The sequence below is a fragment of the Fonsecaea pedrosoi genome (genome assembly GCF_000835455.1).
Source record: "Fonsecaea pedrosoi CBS 271.37 unplaced genomic scaffold supercont1.10, whole genome shotgun sequence".
NCBI classification, from domain to species: domain Eukaryota; kingdom Fungi; phylum Ascomycota; class Eurotiomycetes; order Chaetothyriales; family Herpotrichiellaceae; genus Fonsecaea; species Fonsecaea pedrosoi.
The window spans coordinates 50,713-76,039 of NW_013550606.1; the positions used below are offsets into that span (position 1 = coordinate 50,713).

Sequence of the window (25,327 nt, forward strand, 5' to 3'; positions counted from 1 at the left end):
GTAAAATGAAGGAAGAATCATATCAGCCCCCCTGCCCACCGAACGTCTCAGACCACGATGACCCTGGTATCGACCCTGGTATCGACGACCGTACTGCCAGGGACGCTCAGCCTCTGCTCCGTCCACGCAAGTGCTCTCGGGCGAATAACGAGGCTCTTAAGAGCGGGGCGTGAAGGATGATGTTTCTCCCACGAATTTCAATGTTCGGTTTCAGATTTGCGCTAGGCCAGAGATTTCGGCACTGTATCCTATACGCCAACGACTTTTGGCCCCGAACATGACGGAATAGGAAGAGGGGAACCCCAGAGGGTAAGTACTCTCCTTTGTAGCACCGAGTGCTCGTAAACTTTGTGGGACCGGGACGCTTAGTAGCGCCCTCAATCTTGAGCGAGAACCTTCAGAACGAGCCAAAATTGACTCCCTTTGTTAGCGACGTGGTATCTGGGAACAGCCTCGTGGGTGGATTGCATCGATTACTCGTATTCGATTAGGCCCGCCCCCACAGTTTCGCCATTTGCTCGGAGCACGATCCTTGAAGGCGGTTCCAAGGGCACCACTTGGTCTAGGCGTACAACCACTCGCACAACACTTCCCGGTTGGACGATTTTGGGCTTCTTTTTCGTTATTGTGCCCGATGCTTTGTCCAGGACACCGACGAGCTGACTGATTCGACCAGGCACGTGTAAGCGTCCCTTGTGCACGTCGACGCTCATCGGGGTGAGGTGATCGAATGCAAGTATCTTCGCTTTGAATTCGGAAATGTTCCGGATCGGCGACAGGGGGCTGCAGAGGACGTCTCCTGATTTCAGGTGTATGGGGTCTATGTCGGACAGATTGAGGACCACGTTTTGTCCTGCCACTGCCCACTCCTGGGGTTCCTCGTCGACCTCCAAGTTCCTAATCTGGGCATTTTCACCACTTGGCATGATGACCACTTGTTCACCGATCTGGATGGTGCCCGCCTCCAGTCGACCTGACACAGACAGGGGATTCTGCACGCCACCTCGAAAGACGTCGTTGATAGTCATCCGCAAGGGTTTGTCCAAGGCGTGGGTCGATGGCTCCGCCTTGTCTAGCTCTTCAACCAACGTTGTCCCGGTATACCATGACGACCTCGGATCCGAAGCTCTAACCAGAATGTTTTCACCTTCGAGGCCAGAGCAAGGGACGAATGTCACGTTCTTTGGCTGAAAACCCGCGCTGCTCAAGAAGGCCGTCATCTGTAGACGAATTTCATTGAACCGTTCTTCAGACCATCCCGCGACATCCATCTTGTTCACGGCAACTATGATTCGCTGGACACCAATGGACCTGACCAGGAGAGCGTGTTCTTTGGTCTGTCCCCTCAACCCAGACTCGAAATTTCCCGTGGAGGCGTCGATGACGAGGACTGCAAAATCGGCCTGACTAGCTCCTGCAATCATATTCGGCACGAAATCTCGGTGGCCCGGGGCGTCCAGGATAGTGAAGCAAGTCTTTTCGGTCTCGAACTTATTGGTGGCTATGTCGATGGTCACGCCTCTGGCTCTTTCTTCTGACCCCTGATCTAAAACCCATGCAAAGGCAAATGAGCCCTTACCAATACGCTCCGCTTCTTGTCGATACTTGTCCAGGGTTCTTTGATCGACTGCTTTCAGGTCAAACAGCAGCCTACCCATAAGAGTACTTTTGCCTGCATCGACATGGCCTTGGGCAGTCAGTGTATTCTTACAAAGTAGTCATCGAGGAACTGCTTACCGATAACTACGAAGTTTGCCGCATTTTTCCGGTGACTTCGTCGATATTCTGCGAGCACATCGATATTCTTGCTCTTGATCTTAGGAGTATCTTGGATGGACAGTTCGCGTATGCCTCCGGTCACAGCTGATTTTGCTCGATTCGTATCCTTGGCTTTGGAAGCGGCCGACGTGGCGGCTGCAACAACGAGGAGGTTAGCCCCTTTTCATTTCTATTGGCCTCATCCCCGACCTTTTGCAGTCTGTGCCTTGGTCACAATGTCGTCCGGACTCGGTTCTGCAAAGTTGAAAGATTTAGCATTTGCACCAACGGAGAAAAAGTCGCTTGATGATGGGTGACGTGTATCAGCGTCACGGCTGGTCATGATGCTGGCAAAAGCCGAGGGTCCGGCGCGGAGATGCTGGTTGACCGCAAGCGAGACATCTGATGTCCCTTCTGAAGTTGTCTGCTTGTTTTCTGCTTGGATGCTCTGGTCATTCCTGTGATCCATTTTTGGTGACTGAAGCCGAGGGTATGTTGGCGAGGAGTCCGACGCATCGCTTGCTTCAGACATTGCTTTGGTCGACTGACTGATCCGAAGTTTATTCAAGCTAGAAAGGTAATCCTGCTGAGATCCAGTATCGGCCATGCTCTGAGCGTCAAGTTTCTCACTTTCTTTCTGCCTGCGCTTCGCGGCAAGTGCCGCTAGTTTAGACATCTTGCCAGTATTTGAAGTACCACCCAGCAGGCGACCGCGGGGATAGAGCGGTGTGATTATGATCTCTGCCCTTCGGTGTTCAGGAACGTGCAACCATGGGCAGTCTTTGAAGAAATCCGTCACAGAGAACGAGTTAGAGCAAGTGAAGAAGCCGGCAGGATCTTCGTGCTTATCAGTATCCTTTTCGAGATGGTGTGGTCCTAAGCTATCATGACCACCACGACGTGAAAGCGACGTAGGCGAGAGGCAAAGAAGAGCAAGCTTACTCTTTGAACCCGGCGTCTGCTTCTTTGGGGCAACGGGAGGCTTCTGTTTGTCTATGGGGGTGAGTTTTCCACAAGTTTGAGCAGTGCGCAAAATCTCTCACTTTTCAGATACGTGACGGATTTTTCAACGTCATAATAATAATGCCACAGTGCCTCCTGGATGTCGTTGTCTGTGATGGGACATCCTGGCCCTAGAGCTGCACGCACTTTTCTGGTACCCTGCTGCATCTGTTCCTTGTCCTCCGCAGAAAGCTCGTTGTCGCCGCCATCATCTCCATACTGGTCTTCATAGTCCTCGAAATCATCATAGTCGTCTTCATCCAACGCCAAAGACTTTACTCGACGGTTCGACATAATGATGACTGACGGAACAGGCGGGAAGGTTTATTATGGAGATGAGAGCATGAGGTCGACACCGCGGGTTGGTCTTTGAGGTAGTGAATGGAAATCTGTGGCCAGATATCCGAGTTAGTCGTGTGGTGGAGATTATTAACTGACAAGGGATTGATCGATCAACCAGGGCGCCAGGGCTAGAGTTCAATGATGTCGTGCGAGGGTTTTCGTCATGTGAGTATTTCCTGTCTTTTCCGTTCCAACTCTATTTCAGTGTAAAAGGGAAGATTTCAGGTGAACTTGGTCGTGTTAAATAACCGTGTAGGCTCGAGAGAGGAATTGCGACGTCGTGAGTAGGCCCCAAACCATAGAGAGGGGCTATCTGAGTCAATGCTAAGAGCGGCAAGGTGGTGAAACACTGTAACCGAAACTACTTAAACATCATATGTCGTGCCGCTTTAAATAGGCAGATAGGTTTCTATTGACCTGGCCTATGTATACTGCCCTCCCTTTAGGATATGAGAGTAGAGTCTGTCGTATTTACTTTTTCATGTTATTGACTAGGAATGGAGCATTAGAAGGACTCAAGGGCACCCATTGACGAAGGGGAAACTCAAAGGCGCAGGCCGATCTACCCAATGGTGCCCCAAACAAGGAGCATGTGAGGGTCCAAAATCGGTGCACGCTCGTTACCGAGTAGAGGCTGCTTCTATACCCACTTGTACCAAGTACTCCTCCCTCTAAGAGCTGCTCCGAGTAGTAAGGCCGTCTTCAGCGTGCCCTGAGCGCTCGTGGCGCCCCTGATGGGTCAGTGGCTCAGTGTCTGGGAAGAGCGGGGTTCAACAGAATAGAGCGGCACGCCCATAATCCTATTTCGGGCTCAGCTGCGAAGGTGCGCCCTCGAAACCCTGTTCCTGTCTCCCACGCGATCTCGAGGTGAGGTAAACTCGTGGTCAAGCACAGTCTTCGATTACAAGCGACCAAGGTCAGCATCCGACGAAGGTGCATCATTGAATTCTTGTCTCGACTTCTCCGCGCTCATCTGTTGAAAATGTGAAATCGCCATTGATATACGCGACATGCTTCATCTCGACATCACCGTCATGGTTCGATAGCGCGTCTAGCTTTTAGCAATGTCTTCTGCCAGCATCCATCCGGCTCCAATTGGGCTGGGCCTCTCCCCAACCAAGTCGAACCTCACACAACAGATTGAACAGAGCGAAGGCGAACGCACGCCACGATCCTCCAGAACCTCCACCAGGGGCTCCCCAAAACCACGGTCTCTCTCAGACGCTCCTAAGCCCGTTCTATCTCCATCGCCAGCCTTTCGAGAACCTTTGCGACGAATATCCAAGGATGACTCGGCTATTACAACTCCCACAACACCCTCTCGTCCTCCGATGCATACTCGAGGTCTATCTCTCCATATGCCGCTTAAAGACGCCGCTGGAGCAAGCACAGGTCCCACGATACCACGAATCCCGCTATCGCCAAAACTAGACTCGTCCTATGTCTATGGATCACCCTCGTCCATGCTTCCGAGGAGATCGCGAGGACTCGATTATACAAGAGCATGTACGAATTTACACCATTCTACGCTGGCAGAAGCGTCTCCGGATGCATCGCCCATCACAGGAAGAGGAATACAAATACCCCAGAGGAGAAGTCTCGGAAATACCGTGCTTGACTCACCGAGCAATCAGTCGAATGCTTTGTGGTCCTTGTCAAATGACAGAACAAACTTGTCCAGCTCTGTCAGTTCCGTCAATATGATGGGCTCGGATTCTGATTCTGATTCTGACACCTCTTCGGACGACATGGCCATCGATCGTGATGTGGATGAAGCCATTTTGAATACACCTGCGGCATCAAGGTTGAACCCGGGGCCGATGCCAGGCTGGGTGAATAGCCCCGGAATGGAATGGATGGGCAATCAACCGTCGCCGGCACAAGCCAGTCTTATGAGTTTTCAGCCCAATCTGTTGAGTTTTAGGAGAGCTCGTACGCGGAAGGGCAAGAGTCAACATAGCTCTAGCAGCGTGAGCATGAACAGTTCCAAGCCGTCACCGGGGCCATTGTCACCCGGCGTTTTGAAAAGTGTTGAGAATGGGGGCGGCAGTTACTTTGGGACTGGTCTAACCAGACAACAAGTCCAGTCTCGGCGTGAAAGTCTAAGTCTGGGTACCAACGACCTACATCTGTCAGACAGCGAAGACAACAACACCGTGAGAACGACTGGCGGCCAATCTCTGTCAGACATGGATGGCGCAAATGGCGACGACCCAAGAAAGGTCATTCGCCGAGCTGTCACGCGTAGAGGCAATCTACTCCCTAAGACAAAAGGCTTTGCTCGAATTCGTGCACAGCTGTTGGAAGAAGCCGCCCCGATCGAGAGTGAAGCGCGACGCGAGGCAGAAGTCATTCGCCAGGTACACGAAAATGAGCCGACCGCTCCACAGCCCAGGTCGCCATCGATCCCTGCCCATCAGAACAACAACTTTGCAGCAGAGCCGATAGAGGAATCGATAGAAGACATGATGATGGACAACAAAGGTCTACTCCCTCCTGATAGCTTCAGTCGACAGGCCGAGAGGAACTCCGCAGGAATAGGGTTTTGGAATGGATTCGACGACCGCTACCGAACCCCTCCACCATCTTTACGACCCCGCGAAAGTTCCTCCGCCATCAGTGATGATATGATGGATACTCCTAGCTCCTCAATCGTCGACAACCCTGCCCTGAAGCATTTCAACCGATCTAGATCCAGGTCGACCACTCCCTTGGCCTCTCTCCCGCCTACCGCGGGGGATGTCGCCCGAAGGGTCAACAACAAGCGACGCCGCGAAGAGGATTTCGATCCATCATACACCAAACGCAGAGCTGTGTCGCCTGGCATGAGCGTCCAAAGCAGCCCTATCTTGTCGCAAAGCCCCGTGTTGACAAGCGACAAGGCATGGTCTAAACTGCCACCCAAGGGCTCCGGACATGGCCATGGCGATCGCAGTAACAGCGGCAGCAGTCATAATGGGACAAAGAAAATTGGGTTGCAAGGTATGACCGAGACGAATGAAGGCATAATGAGCATGAGCATTGACTAGACCTCCTCTCTTTGTCTCTTTCATCTTTTTTTTTTTACAAATTGATCTGTGGCTAGCGAGGCGTCTGGGGGGGGACCGACGTGACATGGCATGGACTGGACCAGGACGTGGTGGTTGCTTTTCATCTCTGGACAATGTATCATGATACTCGAGTTCAATTGCCGTTCATGCCTTGTTCCTTGCTTCACTCGAAGCAACAACATATTATCACCTTACAAACCTCAAAATTCAAACCCCGTAGCTTCTGTTCTCTAATAATCGGCTAGCCCTGCCTGGAGGCTCCGCATCTAAAGATTTCCTGTCGGCGTCTGACACACCGAGTTTCTGCCCGCAACGGCACGACCCTTACAAGCTGCACCCCTCCACCACCAGCCTATACCATCTGTTACGAACGCAGCGCAAAACCCTGTTGACGCGGACCATATCTTACAACTTCAATTCATTCCACCGGCTATGGGCTCGACTGTAAACATCACCTCGTCATTCATTGAGGGTGCGCCCTCTGGAGAACTCCAAGATGTGATCAAGGACATCAAGTCCCTCACTTCCGACAACGACCCGACGCTGATCTCAAAGCTGAAGCCTGCATTCGAAAAGTACAATGAAGAACAGATGGTGGCTGTGAAGCTCCCTGGGGCGAGCGATTATGTACGAGATACTTATGACCTTCTTCCATCCCCAGCACAGGAGAAATATTGAACTGCCTGGGAGACAACCCTCCATTGCCTCGATGACCAAGCTGACCACAAGCCGGGGCGGTTTTATAGGTTCTAATATCATCCTACAACAAGCTCTCGTCAGGGCAATACTACGACGCGCAATCCTCAACGTCCTTCTCGTTCGACCACACGACCTCCAAGGCGTCATCCCCTCAATCCTACACCCATGACACAAAACACAGCGACCTCGTCTCATCCATCTCGAAACACCTGTCCAGCCACTTTGCAGAACACTACCCGCCGACGTCCTCGCCGTCTGCGTTCACCGTCTGCGCCACACCCGACGACTCGCAGGTCGCGATTCTGATATCCTCCCTGAAAGCCTCCCCCAAGAACTTCCTCAGCGGCCGCTGGAGGACCGCCGTCCTCTACAACCCTTCCTCCAACACCCTGTCCGGCAGCATCCGGGTTGATGTGCACTACTATGAAGACGGCAACGTCGCCATGTCAACCAAGAAGGATTTTGCCAACGTGTCCGTCGACGGCGGAGGCAGTGGTGACAGCGTGGTGAGGAAGATTGCCGCAATCGAGAAACAGTACCAGGAAGAGGTGAACAGGACGATCGTGGGCATGAATGAGACGAGCTTCAAGGCGTTGCGGCGGCAGTTGCCCGTCACGCGGCAGAAAGTCGAGTGGGAGAAGATTAGAGGTTACGGGCTTGGTGGCGATCTAAGAGGCGAGGGTAAGAGGTAGACCAGACCGGGGTGGGTGGTCTTGACATTGTGAGCGATCTCGAGGTGGGCTTTTAAGCGGCATATGAACGGAACTGGGGAGGAGTTGCGCCACGCTTGCATACGAAAAGGTCGTCTCTAGCGCATGAGAACGGGTAAGAAACACATTCCTGAGTTAGAAGTCTGGGATGAGGAAAAGCCATGAACCATTCACGTCGATAATTCCTACCCTTTTCCTCATGTCTATGGTAGTCCTCTTCCAGACCTCGTGGCCTTTGCAACCTCGCTTTGTGTGGTGTCTTCCGCATACCTCCTGTACGCCTCGATGTATTGTTCCCTTTCACTCAAGGTATCCAACACGCTCTCCGTTTCTCCCACTGCTTTTGCCCATCTCCTCCATCGACCCCATACCTGTTCATCATCGCCACCCTTCCCTTCCTCGGGCACACCAACCCCGCCCTTGTACACATCAAACAGAAACATTCTGCACAGCCAAGGCGCGAGCACAATGTCCACCAGACTAAATCTCTCACCCAAGAAGAATGGTCCCTGCGAATCACATGCCTGGACGAAAGTCTTGATGTGGTTGAGGAATTCCGCCCGTGCTTCATCAAGACTATACGATTTCGACTCGGAATGCTGCATGAAACGGTAGAAGGCGGGAATAATCCTGGTTGAAATGTGATCGATCCAAATCCGGCATTTTGCACGCAAATAAGCGTCATCTCTCGGCAACAGATCAGGTCCGTTCTTAGAAGGGTCGTTGTATACTTCGTCCAAGTACTCGCAGATCACAAGAGACTCATACAAGGGCTTTTGGTCCTTGCCCTCTTTGTCGAGAGGCACGGCGAGAGTCGGGACCAAACCACGCGGGTTTAGTTTGAGGAATTCAGGGTCTTTGCGGTACGGGTTAATCTCGAAGTATTGGTGCGGAATGTTCTTCTCATGCAAAGTGATCCAGCTGCGCTGAACGAAGGGGCAGAACCAGCCGCCGTAAAGGATCAATGGATTTGGGGAGGAATGTGCCTCTGCGAAGCGGGCAGCACGACCTGATGTATGGGGGTGCAGTGAGGTGTCCACGGAGCCCATGTCGCGGTGGGAAATGAGTATTTTGGCTAGGCTTAGAGAGGGACTGCGAAATGAAATGGGAAGACAGCCACGGTTAAAGCAGAACAGTCGAGTTGGATTCATGCCATGTACTACCACAATATTCACAGGGCAGTATCAAAAAGTTGTTAATCAATAAATGCCAATGCGATGCGGGGCAACGTACCAAAGAATGACGTACTGTTCGTTTGGGCTTGAATGCTTACATAAACAGCTCTCCCTTCAATTTTAAGAGCATAGCGCAAAGATGCTGAGGCACGAAGGGTGAGTTTGATCGTAGGTGGTATATCGCGAGATGAAGTTTCTATCACCTTGGCGAAAGGTATGATGGACGAGAAAAGATAACGAGGATAGCAGAGATATATGACGTTCAAACACGCATTTAACAAACTCGGAGACCAATGCAAGGTACCTCATGCTTGATGCTGTGGCAAGGGATATTAGCAGAGAATGCTCTTGTGCGCACTTTGTACCGTGTGGCGCTAGTTGCGCGCCAAAGGTGTCGTTCTCTGAGTCATGGTGGCTGGCTTGGGGGGATAAAATAGAAGCAAATTTTACGATGTCCTCGAGGCGTGGAAAGGGATGGTACATGTTGGATGTGCAAAGAACAGAATAGAGGCCAGGCTGGCAGTGATTCAGGGGCAAAACAGCGTGTCCAAAAGCCGCCCTTTAACCGCCAAGGCTGGGGCAAGTACATTTTAGTAGTAATAGTTAGTGATGGGGCCGCCTGTGGAGAAGAGACTGCGGCGAAACAAAGTGTCCTTGCCCTGGGCTGAGCTTCCGCCAGTGAAGATGGTGGAAAAGGACAGCGTATCGATAACTGCGACCCTAGAATAAATATTTCCCTCCACCGCTCACCCCAATCCTCCTTGACCTTTCTCACTCTAACAACAACATATCATTCTTCTTTTCCTTTGCTTCTCTCTTTTTCCCTCTCCCTACCGACAAGATGGCGTCCGGTAACGTCCAGCGTCGACCACACAGATCCTCTTCCGCTACTTTACAGTGGACAACTCTCTTCTACCTCCTCCTCATCTTTGTCTGTCCTTTGGCTTTGATCGGCAGAGTAAATGCCCAAGATCAAACCCCAGTGAATGACTCAGATAGCAACTATGGCACCGTCATTGGTATCGATCTGGGTACAACATACTCCTGCGTCGGTGTGATGCAGAACGGCAAGGTCGAGATCATTGTGAACGACCAGGGAAATCGGATAACGCCTTCATACGTGGCATTCACCGATGAAGAGCGGTTAGTGGGAGACGCGGCAAAGAATCAATATGCTTCGAATCCCACCAGAACGATTTTTGACATTAAGTGAGTATCTTTCCGATTTGTTTTCTTGTACCTTGACTTTACTAACATGGTTTCTCAGGCGTTTGATCGGCCGTAAATTCGAGGACAAGGACGTTCAGCGAGATCTGAAACACTTCCCCTTCAAGGTAGCCAACAAAGATGGCAAGCCTGTGGTCAATGTCGAGGTTGGCGGCAAACCAAAGACCTTCACACCCGAAGAAATCTCCGCCATGGTTCTGGGCAAGATGAAGGAAGTTGCAGAGGCATACTTGGGCAAGAAAGTTACCCACGCGGTCGTCACAGTCCCGGCATACTTCAACGACGCTCAGCGACAAGCTACCAAGGATGCTGGTACTATCGCCGGATTGACTGTCCTGCGTGTGGTTAACGAGCCGACTGCCGCAGCCATCGCCTATGGCCTTGACAAGAAGGGCAAGGAGAGCCAGATCATTGTCTACGATCTTGGTGGTGGCACTTTCGACGTTTCCCTTCTCTCAATTGAAGACGGCGTTTTCGAGGTCTTGGCCACCGCCGGTGACACTCATCTCGGTGGTGAAGATTTCGACCAGCGAGTGATCGATTACTTTGTGAAGAAGTTCAACAAGGAGAACGATGTTGATATCCGCAAGGATCTGAAGACCATGGGCAAGCTGAAGCGCGAAGTCGAGCGGGCCAAGCGAACTCTGTCCTCCCAAATGTCTACTCGAATTGAAATCGAAGCTTTCCACAACGGCAAGGACTTCTCTGAGACCTTGACCCGAGCCAAATTCGAGGAGTTGAACATGGACTTGTTCAAGAAGACACTCAAGCCCGTCGAACAGGTCTTGAAAGACGCCAAGGTCAAGAAATCCGAGGTCGACGACATCGTTCTCATTGGTGGATCTACTCGTATCCCCAAGGTCCAATCCATGATCGAGGAATTCTTCGGTGGCAAGAAGGCAAGCAAGGGTATCAACCCAGACGAAGCTGTAGCATATGGTGCAGCCGTTCAAGGTGGTGTCCTTTCTGGGGAGACCGGCACCGAAGATCTCATTCTGATGGATGTCAATCCCCTTACTCTCGGCATTGAAACTACCGGCGGTGTCATGACCAAACTCATTCCCCGAAACACCCTCGTACCGACCAAGAAATCTCAGATCTTCTCTACAGCAGCGGACAACCAGCCTGTAGTGCTTATCCAGGTTTTCGAAGGCGAACGAGCAATGACCAAGGACAACAACCTTCTGGGCAAATTTGAACTTACCGGTATTCCTCCTGCCCCTCGTGGTGTCCCTCAGATTGAAGTCTCCTTCGAACTCGACGCAAACGGTATCCTCAAGGTTTCAGCTGGTGACAAAGGCACTGGCAAGTCAGAGTCGATCACCATCACGAACGACAAGGGACGCCTCACGCAAGAGGAAATCGACCGAATGGTCGCAGAGGCCGAAGAGTTCGCCGAAGCCGACCGTGCTGTCAAGGACAAGATTGACGCCCGCAATAAGCTGGAGAACTATGCCTCTTCACTGAAGAACCAAGTCCACGACGAAGACGGGCTTGGTGGCAAGATCGATGATGAAGACAAAGAAACTCTTCTAGACGCGATCAAGGAGACGCAAGACTGGCTCAGTGACAACGCCGATTCCGCAGACAAGGACGACTTCGAGGAGCAATTCGAGAAGCTGTCTCAAGTCGCATATCCTATTAGCAGCAAACTATATGCTGGCGCAGGAGGCATGCCAGACTATGGAGATGATGATGACGAGCCCTCGGGACACGACGAGCTGTGAGTAGGTCGGGGGGGTTGGCATGAATTTTGTACCAGCGTTATGAATTGAGGACTTGATTACAAGCATCTAGATGTGCTCGGCCTAGGGAAGAAACAGGTCGGACATGCAAAAGGGCGTTGGTCTTTTTCTCGTTTTCTGCTTGTATGCCGGACGGCAAAGTTGTGAAAACTAGATACCACAAGAAATCAAAAGGGAAATTCTCTTCCAGAAAAGAAACTGAGTGATTACGGCTTCTGTTTGCGTTTCCTTGTCCTCGTCAAGACTTTGTTGTGCATGTCGAGCGAATTATTCCAAGCCCCCGAGATTTCTGCCATGCTCCATAACAATGCCCATATACCACATGGCTGTCGTAGGCTCTTGTTTCTTGTCTGTCTCTAGCCCTTAGCTACCAGAGACCAGAGATGGAACTCAAAAATCCTCGCACTTGGCCACGAACAAGGCGACAACTTCGTACGGATGTGCCTTCCTCAGCTCGCGTACGGCGTCTTTGCACCGCTGCGTGCCGACAACCACCACCTCGACTCGGTCTTCTTCGACGTACTCGACCTGCCCTGGTCTGCCGATGTGCGGGTTCGCCGCCGCTGACGGCTTGAATTGCCCCGTACCGCGGCTGATGAAGGCCGTGTCGGTGTATTTCGCTGGCTCGTCGTTGTTCTCGCTGGCGTCGCTCAGGCCCTGGCTCTGACTATCCACGGTTGTGGGGGTGTTGGGCCACGTCCCCGCCCCCGTGGCCCACACGGCCGATAGACACGCCTGCGTGGTTTCCGGCGGCGAGTAGAATGTCAGTTTGTAGATCGTCTTGTCGTCTGCGTTCTGGGCAGTAGTGGTAGTGGTGGCCGTTTGGCTTGACATGTTGCGTCGGCGACAGGGCGGGAAGACGGGCCTCGATGGTGAGTAGATCAGTCTCGATCTGTAACTGTAATGGTGCTGAAAGACTCGGTCTGCTGATTTGAATGGTTGGAGGCGCAATTGGAAAGCTATGAACCGTTGCTTGCCGGCCATGTCCTTACTTGTAGGAGAGATATCCAGGAGAAAGGGTGAGACGTATCGAAACGCTCAAAAAGGGTCAACACGCAACGAGGTGGAGAAATGTTGCAACAAATGTGAATTACTAAAGGCCTCAAGCAACCAAGAAACTAATATGGTGATCTATTTCCTATCTCCTGCCATTACTGTCGTACATGAGATGTGTGAACAAGAAACCTCAATCCTCCCTGACCGCAACGAACCCTCTGTCGCCTCAGTAGTCGAAATTCTCGTAGATGATTGTCGTTCCCGGCATCCACTCTTGCACAATCTTTCTCATCGCTGGCGCCGTGCATAGATACCAATTATCAACTTCCGATTCCAAGACTACCAAGTCCTCTTTTGTCAATCTCCTCCTGAGAACCTTCACCCCGGCATCGATCAGGTTCTGTAGCTGTGCCTTATTCTTCTCATCCAACAGTGACTCGTCACCAGTGAGGCAGATTGTTAGTGAGTCTTTCAAACTGGGAAACTGGCTGAGGACGTCTAGCGGTAATGCGACATCACGGATCCCCACGCTCCATATGACCTTTAGTTTGTTGAGATCCAGGCTGTCCATCTGTCCCAGCAAAGGCGTAATGCCAATCCCGGCAGCTATGAACACATTCCTGGAACTGGGTTCGAAAGCGAATTCTCCGCCAAAGCCTCGGATGCCAATCTCACACATGCCCTCGCGCTGCCACTCAAGCCATTTGGTGACGTGGCCGACGGCGCGCACTGTGACCTCGAATTCCTCCCCATGCAGTCCAAGAGAGTTCGGGATAGATGAGACAGTAAAAGTCCGAATATAATCGTCATTCAGACTGGTCGGGTCGTCGTCTCGCATGTGTGAATATCCCATGTCCAGCTCGGCTGCCACGTCCATTGCGACGTATTGACCCGGTTTCCAGGGCCCAAAAGCACCAGGATCAGCCAGTGCGAAACGATATCTGGTGATGGTAGGAGTGATCTTAGTTTTCTTGATGAGCTTTGCCGTCGTCGGAGGTGCGTCACCAGCGGTCTTCCCAAACGCATCTGTTTTCTCCGAGGTCAGGTATCGCACACGGGGGTTATATGGTGAGCGGCCTTGGGACGCATCCTCCATCAGCTTGCCACGGAAAGGCAACCCCTTTTCAACAAGGCGTGCTCCGGTTACTTTCAGGCTTACAGCAAGATTGCTTTTGGCAATGACTTTGCTCGCTGCGTCCCCGACAAGGGTCTCAGTATCCCCAGTTACATAAAGAACATCGCCAGACTCGAAGTCAGGAATGACTAGGCCAGCGTGAGGGGTGCTTTCCAGATTACCAAGTGTTTGGTAGAGGTTGTTCCCACTGTATTCGGGCCAAACAATGATGCTGCCTTCGTCTAGACTGGCGGGTTGCTGCACACGAATGAAACCTGGAGGGCCGCCACGATGATTACAGTCCATGTCCTCGTGCTTGTGCGCCGAGGCGATAAAGAACAAGTCAGCTTTATGCACTAAATCGATAGCTTTTTGAGTGAGATGTGGTGACGAAGACAATAATCTCGGTTTGGGTTCGGTAGCAACGATGTGCTTCTTATTGAGATATTTGGGACAATTTCCGAGGCTTTGATCGATCTTGACGACAAGCTGTACTTCGCCTGATTTGCCTAGGAGCGCATCGTCGTCGGACACGCTGATAGGCGCAACGGGTTCGTTCGCAGTGAGAGCACCAGCAATGACTTGGCCAGCCATCTTGACTCTTCCTCGCTCTTCCAGGTGAATACTTAGCCCGGACATCAGCCTCGTTTTGCCTTCCTCTCGGATCACTTCCCCGTCATCTTTACCATTGTAAATGGCTTGGATCACGGGGTCGAAACTCGCGTCGACCGTCGTGCGGACGCCCAGAACGCTCTGAGCTACTGGCTGCGCGATTGGCAGATGATCGGAGCCCCAGACTGTGCACCAGGGTCTGTCTTGATCATCCAATGTCCCTATTGCCATCATGGGGTACCGCTGAATCATGCTCGCCGCCCGAGGCGTGAGGAATGGTGATGTGGGATTGTCATAACCGCTGATACGAGTTCGTTTATGAATCGCAACTTCTCCCTCGTGCCAGGAGGCAGCTTCGAAGAACGACATTTTCTTTTTCTGGTTAACCATTCAAGTTGGGGAGCTGAGCCTTGACTGGAGGTTAGAGTGCTAAGGAACCAGGAGCATCAACCTTCCCAATGTCTCCTTTATATTGCTGCGTCCGTCGATGCTTTCCGCTTGTACCAGAATAGACATCGGTTTCGAAACCGACTGGGAATCTGACAAACATATGGCAATCTCAACAGCTATGACGAGCTCAGGTTGTATCATCTTGGAGAGAATCGTACAGGACTGGAAGGTTTACTAAGGCAACAACTGTCAGCATGCATTTCGATCTTTGGCCGCTACAACACCTGGGCATCTTCATCAAGCGGCGAGGAAGGTTACGAGATTCCATTGGCTCAGGCACATGGAGGGACGAGTGATTAAGAGGAATAAGGGTCGTTCGGGTGGTAGAAAGCCAAATCAGATTCAACAGCTCGGCGGGTCAAAGGACGATGGAGAATGGAGGGTGGGTGACGGGCCCTGTTTGTGGCATCTCGGAGGACAATTTCGAGGCCTGCCGAGGCGCCTCTGTAATAACACTGCTTGGCCGTCAAAGCGGCGACCGATGCCAGGTGATCGTTTGCAAGCCTAGGTGCCTAGGTAGGCAGGTAATGAATGCTGAACTGGGTGAGTAGGTTGGTAGTGACGGTGGTGGTGATGATACTAGGGAGTTTATTTGATTGCCGTGTACCGAGTAGTTACGAGTGATACAGGTGAAATGCGCAAACTGCGCCCTGATGCCCATCGGGCCTTTGCCTGCGCCCGGCGTCTGCGCGCCGCCAGTCGCGTTCCATCCACCATCAATTTCCCGCCAAAACAGAGAGTACGAGGTACATCAACCCAAAACTCCGATCAAAATATGACGGGTTAAAGCTCCTGTCATGTCAGTCTGCAAGATAAACGTTTTCGTCTTAACTCCTCCATTCACGAAACCCCCCGCGTACGCCAGACTGACTCCAGCTCCTCCAGGAAAAGCAACTCCTCCCCTGAATACAGCTGGTGGAACCGTTGCCTTAAGTCACGTCGGATGAGTGCGATGTCCTCGGGCTTGTCAACAGCATAGCCAAATATCAAGGTTGGCCACGATCCAAGGTAACACCTCGACCACTCTTCATTGGCTTGTGGACACTGCAAGATCTCCAGGCCCCTCCGAACCTGCCATGTATAGACCACTGGTGGAAGCGGAGATGTAGTCTCCGACACCTCATGTGCTCTGGATACCCAGTCCAGGAGGAGGGAGGCCGCGAGAATGTGCAAGCTGGTCGAGTGTTGGTGGAAGATACGGGCTCGTTCGGCAGCTGTTCCCACTGACCACGAGTCGCATTCCTTGACGCAATGACCCTCTTCTAGGATTGTCTTCTCCCAAAATGACATTTCACGCCCGAGGACATCTAGTAATTCAGGCTCGGCTTTCGTTGGGCTTTTGCAGACTTGGACAATCTCAATAATCAACTTTTGGAGCGCCAAAGGGAAACCTATCACGGGGCTATTGTCGGCAGGTGAGGCGTCCGGAAATGTCAAGGACTGCAGCGTCTCTTGTGCCCGTGCGCAGAATTCAAAGTCGGGCTGAAAGTCTACGGCAAATGGCCGATTGACCGTCCGGCGAAAGACTTGATAAAGGATGCTTTCCCAAATGATACGATGAATCGGGCGTGGCATAGGAGGTCTTCGCGAATGCGTCCATCGGAGTTTCATGAGCTGGATTGCTCCCCTGACATGCTTGCCGATGTCTTTGTTGGTCCCAATATCGAAGACCTGTTCGCACAAAGCCTTGATTAGTTGACTCCGTCATCTGCAGAGCTTTTTTGACCGCTTTCGAATGCACGAGGGAAAACTCACCCCGTGGATGTATAAATGGATGATGGCCACTAGCAGGGCGTCATTGAAATCATCTCGACCCCAGTCGATGGTGCTGAGAGAGCGATTGACCTCAGACACGGCACGAGCATAGTATCTGAGTCCGGCCTCATGCATTTGCGCACTTCCGGTGAGAAGATGCATTCGTGACGCACCACAAGCCAGCGCAACGTCTTTCATGCCCTCAAATTGCAGAAGCATTCCCACAATCTCCGGAATCAGCTGGGACTGGAAGCCTGGATGCGTATTGGACAGTATGAGTAGTGGGAGGAACCCATCGAGAAAGTGGCGACAACAAGCAACTTCAAGGTCGGATTTGAGCATGGGCGAATTGAAAAGGTCAGAGTTGAAAGAGATCTCGCGACAAACAAAGAATGGCGATGCATCAGTGCCTACGCTGTCTTTGCTGCTGCTCGAAAGGCGCCTTACAACCGTGATGCTTTTTGGCGACTCAGCCGGCGACGATGATGCGGGAGACCTCGAAGTTCGCCTATGTCGCCGGTCGAACAACTCGTCTTCGGCAGGCCAAGTACACACTCGGTTGGATTTAATGCATTTTTCACACTTGGGCCTTACTTCGTTGCATTTCTTCCGTCGCGTGCGGCCTAAAGTCCTGTTAGCTACAGTTGGCTCCACCAGATACGACTGCACTCACAGGTCAAACATCCAGTCTTGGTCCGCAGCGTGGCATTGGATTGACGTGCCATACCACCAGAAAAAGCACTTGCGCGGCTTCGATGCATGTCAATATTTCATGGTGGACGGCTCAATATGCCTGAGATATCCATTGAAAGGCGATGGAGGAAGCCTCTACGGGGAAGAGTTTAGGTTTGGCACATCCTAAGCAACTGAAGTCGACATCTTCAGTCCTTATCAATGGATGGCACGGAGGTCTAATCAGTCAAAATTCTAGGCCCCATGTGGGCTTTCTCCCCGCATTGAGAGATTGGCCTATCGGTGGCAAGCGACAAACCTAGTCCCTCAGGTGTTGCTGGCACGGTAGGCCAGGGAGGAGCGGAATTTGTTCGCCCAGCTGCGGAAAGGTTGGTTTGTTGCACGCAAAAGCCTGAAAACTCTCTTGGCCTGATTGCGAGAGGATTGTTCTCAGAACCCGTGGCTGGATGTCGACAGGTACAAGAAGAAACCGTGATTACTGAACAAAGATACTTCGTCAGAGGTTTATACCTTGACACTACCTTCGATACGAATGTGCCTTTCAAGCCACAATACGGCTTCACCACCATCTACACAGACTCTGAGCCCTCACTTCTACGAGATGCCTAGGGCGGCGGATATCAGCTCCACGGCAGACATTAGCTCTTCGTCGTGCTCAGATCTAGCGATGGCCTGAATGTGACAAGGCGCGTTGTGCACAGCCTCTGGAAGATCTGCCATCTGTCAGACTAAAGACTTCACAATACGTGCTTCAGTGGCCACCTACAGTCTGGAATTCTTGGATCGGGAAGGTCCAAATTCTTGTCCGCTTTGAGATACGGGATAATGCAGGCAGGGTACTGCTCGAGATTATCAGCCAAATATTCTGTGCCGGCATACTGCCGATCTTTTCACTTACCGCAAGTAGATTCCACATGACTGTATACGGCGGATACCTGAAGGTGTCATGAGGTACGGCGGTCTTATGCGATCCCGGGGCCACAATAACATCCAACTTGTTCGCCACAAAGAGTTTCAACCAGTCAGCTCGGAACTTGAGACGCTTCTCATTCATGTCCAGTAAATCACCCAGAGTCTTGTCGCGGCGGCCTTCAGGTGGTGGCGTGTACAAGTCCTTGACAGAGGTAACCCATGGCTCGCCCGAGGCTTCGATATGTTTGAATCCGGTACACTCGTTATCGATGTCGAAGAAACTCCAGGATAGCTCTGTGGCTTCTTTGAACGATGGGAAGTTTTCCAGCATTACAATGTTGTGACCAGCTTGCTTTAGCTTGTCAGCCGCTGTCTTCAATGCTCGCAGGATTGGTGGCTGGACAAGCCATGTGGGACACTCGAGGATGACACCAATCGTTAGAGTCTTTCTTTCTTCAACGGGATGCCACGGCATAGCAAGAGCGGTATAGTCCAAGTTCCACGGCTTCGAGTTGATGACGGTCTCCAGAAACAGTCGCAAGTCGCGGGCTGTCGTGGCCAACGGTCCTGCTGCTGGCATTATGCCGGTCCAGCCATCGAGCACCGGATTTGTCTGGCCACCAAAAGGAATGCGATCAACCGACGGCTTGAAGCCGTATGTTCCGCAACACAAGGCAGGGATTCGGATGGATCCTCCAATGTCTGTTCCGACACCCAGGATTGAGCCGCGTATACCAACAAGGGCACCTTCCCCTCCACTGCTTCCCCCGGCAGTGAGCTTCAGCTTGTGAGGATTCTGGAGCAGATAAGCCAAGTGTTTGTGACCCTAAATCATGACTCTTACCAGCACCCGACCAAAGACGTTGTTCTCAGAGTCGGCCGTCATTAATGTCTGTGGTAGGTTGGTCTTGACATAAAGCACGGCGCCATTCTGAAGAAGGATATCAACCAAAGGTGAGTTAAAGTCCGCTGCTGGTCGTTTGATGAACGAGACGTAACCGATTGTCGAATATGTGCCCTTCAGGTTGAAGGAATCCTATGGACCACGACATTGAGCAATGAACCTACTGGGGAAATTTCGGACCATACCTTCAGACTGATTGGCATCCCATGTAATGGCCCCATTGGCTTACCTTCTCTGTTCAGATAATCGTCGAGATACTTGGCTCTTTCGAGAGCCTTATCGAAGAAAATCTCTGTCAAGCAGTTCGTCTTGGTCTCTTAGCAATCGCGCAGCTCAACATACACACTTGGTACTGACCACTTGGTGAGCGACAGCAGCTCTTTTGCAGAAGGCTTGAGTGACTTCGACCGCGGAAAGCTCTTTGGCGGCCATCTTGGCTATCAGATCGACAGCGTCATACTTTTCGGTGATCTCGAGCTCCTTGGGGGTGAGAAGGCCACAAGTTGCGGGAACTTCAAGGACGCTGATATCAGAGTCGGCATTGACAGATTCTAGGATGCTAGGAGCCAGTCGCCATTCTGCGGGTATGGCTTTGGCTTCAGCAGCGCGTTTCTTCGCCACCAAGTCACTCCAATGCTCGCCCATTGCAGCGTTGGTCAGGTACTCGAGAAATAATTACCAGAAGGTCGAGGACTCAACATCAGCCAAGGGTGTACTGCTTTATCTATCTTCTCCCTCTGGTTTGGCCGAAATCAACCACAAAGCGGGGAAGCTCGAACAGAGGCACGGAAACTTAGCTGGCTTTGGAGGTTCGTCAGATCAGGTAAGGGACATGCCTTCACAGTATCAAGTGTTTGCTTGTCTAGGCTCTTAGCGCCTTCTGGTAGCATGTCCAAGTCCTTTGGGTGTTGATGGAACGGGATGATATCTTCCGCCGGCACATAGAGACTGGTCAATCACACGGAATTCCGCGAAGCTTGTTTCGGGCTACGATCTGGGGTGGAGCGGCCTCTTCTTAACTGTCGCCCCAACCCAGCACCAATCAGACATGATAGCGCAGAGAAGGATTCGGACGATCCCCGGAAACTGGCCTCCGCAAGAAAGTCTGGACAGGCAGGAGAGTTCACCACTGGCTTTGAACCTGGCCGGCAGCCTTTATGTACCTAGTACACACGGAGCGAAAGCCATGGACGTTGCGAAAGCGAGGTGAGGTCCCCAAGAATCCGATATCAACATCTCCCTGTCCAAATCATTGTGGAAACCAGCCAAGGCAAGCGTATGATTCCCCTATCGCGGCCAGCCTGGGAACATGTGTACTGCTAGACCGCGCGTGTCCCTGCGGTGGCGGTGACGTGCATATCGCAACCCCAATGGTGGTCAACTATATTCCCTCACCAGTTCCCGTTCTGCGTCAGTACAGAACCCTGTTTCACGGTCTACCATGTGGTACATCCGTGTGGGACAACCGAGAGCATACGGAGATCACAACTCCCTTATCTTTCTACATTTCATCTCTACCTTAGGAACCATTCGTCTGGGTCTATTCCGCAGACTGCTGCTCTTATCGAAGAGATTGCGTGTCGAATCGTCTATCTCTGGTCTATGCAAATGCTATGCCTGGATCTTCTAGCGCGGACATTGGCGCTGGCAGGTGCACAGACACATAAATCAGTGCGACCCTCGTGATGGCGATCCTATGAAGATCTTCAGCTCAATTTTCCTCTTCTACTCTCATAGCCTCCTCACTCCTCATCCTTTCACTCTTTCCCTTCATCATCGAACCTCTACAACCTTCAGCGACATGGCGCATTATGACTTGCCAATTGACACAATCCCGGGGACAGTCCACCTTGTGGACATCGAGCATAACATGCATACCCGGCATGCTGGATCGGGGGACAAGGACATTGTTCTGGTACCCACTCCATCGAACGATCCTGACGATCCTCTGAACTGGTCGCCGAAGCGAAAGCTCATGTTGACCATAACAGTCAACATGTATGTCCCATACCACGTTACGATCGCAAGACATGGCACTGACGCCTGGCAGATACACCTTAGTAGTTGGCATTGCCAACTCTGTGGTCTATTCGGTGCTTGTTCCTCTTTCTGAGGCTTCTGGGGTCTCCATCAGCACTCTCAACCAAGGCACAGGATATCTGTTTCTTCTTGCTGGCTGGGGTTTGCTCTTCTGGCAACCCTTCGCCTTGCGATACGGCAAGCGTCTAACCTATCTTCTGTCCATCTGCGGGACAATCGCTTGTACGTTGTGGGGTCCATACGCCCGCGGCAATGGTGTATGGATTGCAAAGAATATAGTCGGAGGTTTCATGGCTGCGCCCATAGAGAGCCTTCCTGAAGTCTCTGTGACGGATGTATACTTTCAGCACCAGCGAGGAACATATATGGGCATCTATGCGTTCTTCCTGGCTGGGAGCAACTATTTTGCGCCCGTGATCTGTGGATTTATCGCTGACGACCAGGGTTGGAAATGGGTTTTCTACTGGCCAGCCATTTTCCTTGGCGTGGCTCTGGTCATTTGCTTCTTCTTCATGGAGGAGACGAACTATACGCGATCTACAGTGGGCGTAGTTGAGACATCCAGCGGCAGCCAGACACCCATCTCTGCCACGAAAGACGAGAAGGCGACGGAAAAGACACCGGATGTTGTCAACGAGGCTTCTGACAACGTTGAGAGCGGCATCGTGGTTTATGGCAGCAACAAGACATACTTACAGAAACTGTCACTGTGGCAAACATCGCCTGGGGAACAAATTTGGACAAGAGCCTTGCGATCGTTGGGTTACTTGAGCTGGCCTGTCATCTTCTATGCTGGGTTTAGCTATGGCAGTTATCTTGTGAGTTTGACTACCGACCTCTTTGTGAGCCGAAATGGAAGTATTATCCTGACATCGCAACTTGACAGATCTGGTTCAATGTCCTGAACGCGACGGCAAGCATCATTTTGGGAGGTCCACCCTACAATTTCAAAGCCTCCATGGTCGGGCTTTCATACGTCAGCACATTGATCGGTGTCGTGGTCGGATGCTTCTTTACTGGCCGCTTCAGCGATTGGCTCACTATCAGACTCGCACGTCGCAACAAAGGCATCATGGAGCCGGAACATCGTCTTTGGCCTTTTGCAGCATGCATCATTATTGTTCCTGCATCCCTCATTCTCTGGGGGGTAGGCGCCGCGCATCACGTCCATTGGTTTGGGTTGGTCTTCGCTATGGGTTCTTTGGCCGCTTCGAGCTGTTTCGGAATCACTCTCAGCGTCAACTATCTCATTGACACATACCACGAAATCAGCGCGGATGCGATGACAACAGTGATCCTGGTTCGCAACACCATGTCTTTTGCCATTGGTTACGGAATCACTCCTTGGCTAGACAACCTTGGTCTGCAGAATTGCTTCATCTCCGCTGCCTTTATTGGAATGGCGGCATCTTCAGTCTTTCTGGTCATGATTTTCTTTGGTAAGAGCCTCAGGGAGCGGAGCCGTGTGAAATACTGGAACTTGGTGGCGGAATTGATGGCGAAGAGCAATGTAACCGTCTGAGGGCGAATGGGCGGATCCATGGGGGGACGCATGGGAATTTGGCTGGAACTCCAAAGCTGTGTCTCATTGTATGGGTGTGGAGCGGCGCAATGAGATCTGACATAGACAAGAAAACCATAGCATAGTGCCCCAAGGCTACAAGGTTACCATAAACAAGGGGACAAGGCTGTGTCGAAGCCTCACATGCACGGCTGTAAATTCACGTGATATACAATCCCGGCCCGACGTTACTCCGATAATCTGCCTGGGACTTTTTTTTCCATCTCAATTGTCATTTCTCCATTTTGCCTGTCTTCATACAAATCCCATGTCTTTTCCTATATCCTTGATTACTGTATGCAGTATGTCTCGGATGATCTGACTTGTTCGATTGTACAGCGGACCCTGACACACAGCTCTCGGGCCATCACATAGAGTGGTTCAATATGCTGAGCCTTGTCGATTTTCCGCTTGTCCTGAATTCACGCTCCTGTCGGTGTCAGAGCAGCTCATATTGGTGGCGGCCTGGCTGATACATCTTGATGAGACTTCTTCTACGACCACATCTCCGCTCTAATTCTCCATTGAAACAATTTTCCACCCTTTACAGGACGACATCGAGCGCCACAATGAGGAGTATTATCAATAATCGCTCCCACCTGGCCGCTATGCCCTACACACATTGCTGCACACGGATCGTCGACCTCTGCGACCTCGACCTCCCCGAAGATGCGACGGATGAAGAGTACCGCGCCATCTATCTCAAGTACATTCTGTCGCCGCCACGCAGCAAAGCCAATAACGCGAGGTTGCTCCGGGATGCCGTTGAATCCATCCGACACGGTATTGCCCCTCCAGTGGCTTTTCCCACGGAAACCGTTTACGGTCTCGGCGCGGACGCAACAAACGAACCTGCTGTCTCGGGCATTTTTGCCGCAAAAGGTCGACCCAGCGATAACCCGCTCATCGTCCATGTCTCTAGTATCAAGCATCTGGAACGGGTGACCGGACAGCCATTGCCGGAGATTTACTTGCCAGTAGCAGAGAGGTTTTGGCCGGGCCCTCTGACGATCCTCCTCCCAGTGCCGCCGTCGGGAATCTTTGCAAGAAACGTGCATCCCTCCCAATCGACGATCGGATTTCGCATTCCATCGTCAAGATACGCTCGCTTCTTTATCGCGGCAACCGGCAGACCCATCGCGGGGCCGAGTGCGAACTCGTCTGGGAAGCCAAGCCCAACGACAGCACAACATGTTTTGGACGATTTGAACGGAAAGATCAATTTCGTATTAGATGGTGGGGGTTGTGAGGTTGGTGTAGAGAGCACAGTCGTGGATGGGTTGCATGATCCGCCACTAATCTTGAGGCCAGGAGGTGTGAGTATGGAGGAATTGAGAAGCCTTGGGGTCGAAATGGGCAATAAATGGGCGAGGACGGCGATCGGATACAAGAGGCAATCTTCAGGACCGTCGGATGAGCCCAGAAAGGATGACTCTACTGCCACCACGACCGCGTCGACGCCATCCTCCCTGGGCGTGTCCGCATCTTCAGGAAGCTCAAGTGTGACCCACATCGATGGATTTGTCACTTACGAAGACGACGTGAACGGTGCACCTCGCGCTCCAGGTATGAAGTACAGACACTACGCGCCAATGGGACGATTGATTCTGTTTTCTGAGAACGCCGTACGAAATGGTCGTGTGGCAGACAAGCTGGATGAGTTGACTGGCAACTACCGATCGTGTACTGGTATGGATGGACAGGAGGAGCCTCAGGAAATCAGGGGTGGAATCATATCATGCCACTGGCCATCTTTTGCTGGACTGCCAGTCAAAACGATTTCTACATTTCCCCCATCCACGAGCGCCCATCCCGAAGCACTTTCAAACTCTGTCTATGCACCAAGCACCTCAGTTGCGACAATCACTGCGAATAACACCCCCGTCACTTTGTACAACGTTCACCTTGGGCCGGACATTTCCACGCTGGCACACTCGCTCTTCGGCGTCTTGCGCCTATTTGACGAGTTGGACTGCAAATTCATCTTCGCGGAGACTGTACAGCGAACTGCGCCCTTTCCATCGCCTTCATCTGTCCCGTTGGAAGCACTCAACCACCCCGGCCCTACAACGCATAGTCAAGGAACGGACGGCGGACGAGAACCCAGCCATATACGCCGGGACCTCGAAGACGCGGTGATTGACAGGATCGAGAAGGCAGCGGCCGAGAGGGTGGATTGAAGTCTAGTTGGGGTCTGCCTGATCGACCTGGTTTTATCCCCTTCAATGCAACACGATGTTTCGTGGACTCGCTATACTTGACCAGGTTTAGGTATTTCTGCAATGCACAAGCCCATCTTCTATTTGATGTATCCTGCGTCACACCGAACGGAGCATGCATGTCAGAGCTATTCCACCAACTAGAATCCGTGTCAACGCACACGGCCGCCCAATACTTGGTCCCCCTCCGGCTCAGACCACGCACAGGTCAAGGTCCAAGCTTCGTCTCTCCTATCCTTCGTAGACACACGCATTTCAGCGAACTGGGTGCTGGGATACTGTGCTACAGCTGCCTGTGCACACGTACGATCTGGTCGCCGTTCGACCGGGCGAAATGAAATGGCGTGGTCCTTGACAGGGTGG

General features: G+C 51.9%; 11 protein-coding genes across 11 annotated transcripts; 5 read left to right on the forward strand and 6 right to left on the reverse strand.

Moving 5' to 3' along the window:
- Positions 1-473: 473 nt before the first annotated feature.
- Positions 474-3,054, reverse strand: Z517_12482 (translation elongation factor Tu; the record flags this gene model as incomplete). The annotated part of the gene is made up of 5 exons (XM_013422426.1): positions 474-1,687; positions 1,738-1,914; positions 1,969-2,634; positions 2,701-2,751; positions 2,802-3,054. 5 exons carry the CDS (start codon positions 3,052-3,054, stop codon positions 474-476), a joined length of 2,361 nt encoding a protein of 786 aa, XP_013277880.1.
- Positions 3,055-4,166: 1,112 nt separating this feature from the next.
- On the forward strand, positions 4,167-6,131 carry Z517_12483 (uncharacterized protein; the record flags this gene model as incomplete). The annotated part of the gene is made up of 1 exon (XM_013422427.1): positions 4,167-6,131. One exon carries the CDS (start codon positions 4,167-4,169, stop codon positions 6,129-6,131), a length of 1,965 nt encoding a protein of 654 aa, XP_013277881.1.
- Positions 6,132-6,584: 453 nt separating this feature from the next.
- Z517_12484 (uncharacterized protein) lies at positions 6,585-7,543 on the forward strand (the record flags this gene model as incomplete). The annotated part of the gene is made up of 2 exons (XM_013422428.1): positions 6,585-6,779; positions 6,899-7,543. The coding sequence occupies 2 exons, from the start codon at positions 6,585-6,587 to the stop codon at positions 7,541-7,543; spliced, it is 840 nt and encodes a 279-aa protein (XP_013277882.1).
- Positions 7,544-7,764: 221 nt separating this feature from the next.
- Z517_12485 (uncharacterized protein) lies at positions 7,765-8,610 on the reverse strand (the record flags this gene model as incomplete). Its single annotated transcript, XM_013422429.1, has 1 exon — positions 7,765-8,610. One exon carries the CDS (start codon positions 8,608-8,610, stop codon positions 7,765-7,767), a length of 846 nt encoding a protein of 281 aa, XP_013277883.1.
- Positions 8,611-9,577: 967 nt separating this feature from the next.
- Positions 9,578-11,690, forward strand: Z517_12486 (chaperone DnaK; the record flags this gene model as incomplete). The annotated part of the gene is made up of 2 exons (XM_013422430.1): positions 9,578-9,945; positions 10,004-11,690. 2 exons carry the CDS (start codon positions 9,578-9,580, stop codon positions 11,688-11,690), a joined length of 2,055 nt encoding a protein of 684 aa, XP_013277884.1.
- A 408-nt stretch (positions 11,691-12,098) lies between these two features.
- Positions 12,099-12,542, reverse strand: Z517_12487 (uncharacterized protein; the record flags this gene model as incomplete). The annotated part of the gene is made up of 1 exon (XM_013422431.1): positions 12,099-12,542. The coding sequence occupies one exon, from the start codon at positions 12,540-12,542 to the stop codon at positions 12,099-12,101; it is 444 nt and encodes a 147-aa protein (XP_013277885.1).
- A 388-nt stretch (positions 12,543-12,930) lies between these two features.
- Positions 12,931-14,799, reverse strand: Z517_12488 (uncharacterized protein; the record flags this gene model as incomplete). Its single annotated transcript, XM_013422432.1, has 1 exon — positions 12,931-14,799. One exon carries the CDS (start codon positions 14,797-14,799, stop codon positions 12,931-12,933), a length of 1,869 nt encoding a protein of 622 aa, XP_013277886.1.
- A 921-nt stretch (positions 14,800-15,720) lies between these two features.
- On the reverse strand, positions 15,721-17,360 carry Z517_12489 (uncharacterized protein; the record flags this gene model as incomplete). Its single annotated transcript, XM_013422433.1, has 3 exons — positions 15,721-16,551; positions 16,636-17,258; positions 17,309-17,360. 3 exons carry the CDS (start codon positions 17,358-17,360, stop codon positions 15,721-15,723), a joined length of 1,506 nt encoding a protein of 501 aa, XP_013277887.1.
- A 562-nt stretch (positions 17,361-17,922) lies between these two features.
- Z517_12490 (uncharacterized protein) lies at positions 17,923-19,789 on the reverse strand (the record flags this gene model as incomplete). Its single annotated transcript, XM_013422434.1, has 6 exons — positions 17,923-18,041; positions 18,095-18,167; positions 18,227-19,036; positions 19,085-19,276; positions 19,330-19,452; positions 19,502-19,789. 6 exons carry the CDS (start codon positions 19,787-19,789, stop codon positions 17,923-17,925), a joined length of 1,605 nt encoding a protein of 534 aa, XP_013277888.1.
- A 1,156-nt stretch (positions 19,790-20,945) lies between these two features.
- Z517_12491 (uncharacterized protein) lies at positions 20,946-22,706 on the forward strand (the record flags this gene model as incomplete). The annotated part of the gene is made up of 3 exons (XM_013422435.1): positions 20,946-21,142; positions 21,195-22,002; positions 22,071-22,706. 3 exons carry the CDS (start codon positions 20,946-20,948, stop codon positions 22,704-22,706), a joined length of 1,641 nt encoding a protein of 546 aa, XP_013277889.1.
- Positions 22,707-23,314: 608 nt separating this feature from the next.
- On the forward strand, positions 23,315-24,925 carry Z517_12492 (Sua5/YciO/YrdC/YwlC family tRNA threonylcarbamoyl adenosine modification protein; the record flags this gene model as incomplete). Its single annotated transcript, XM_013422436.1, has 1 exon — positions 23,315-24,925. The coding sequence occupies one exon, from the start codon at positions 23,315-23,317 to the stop codon at positions 24,923-24,925; it is 1,611 nt and encodes a 536-aa protein (XP_013277890.1).
- Positions 24,926-25,327: the final 402 nt, after the last annotated feature.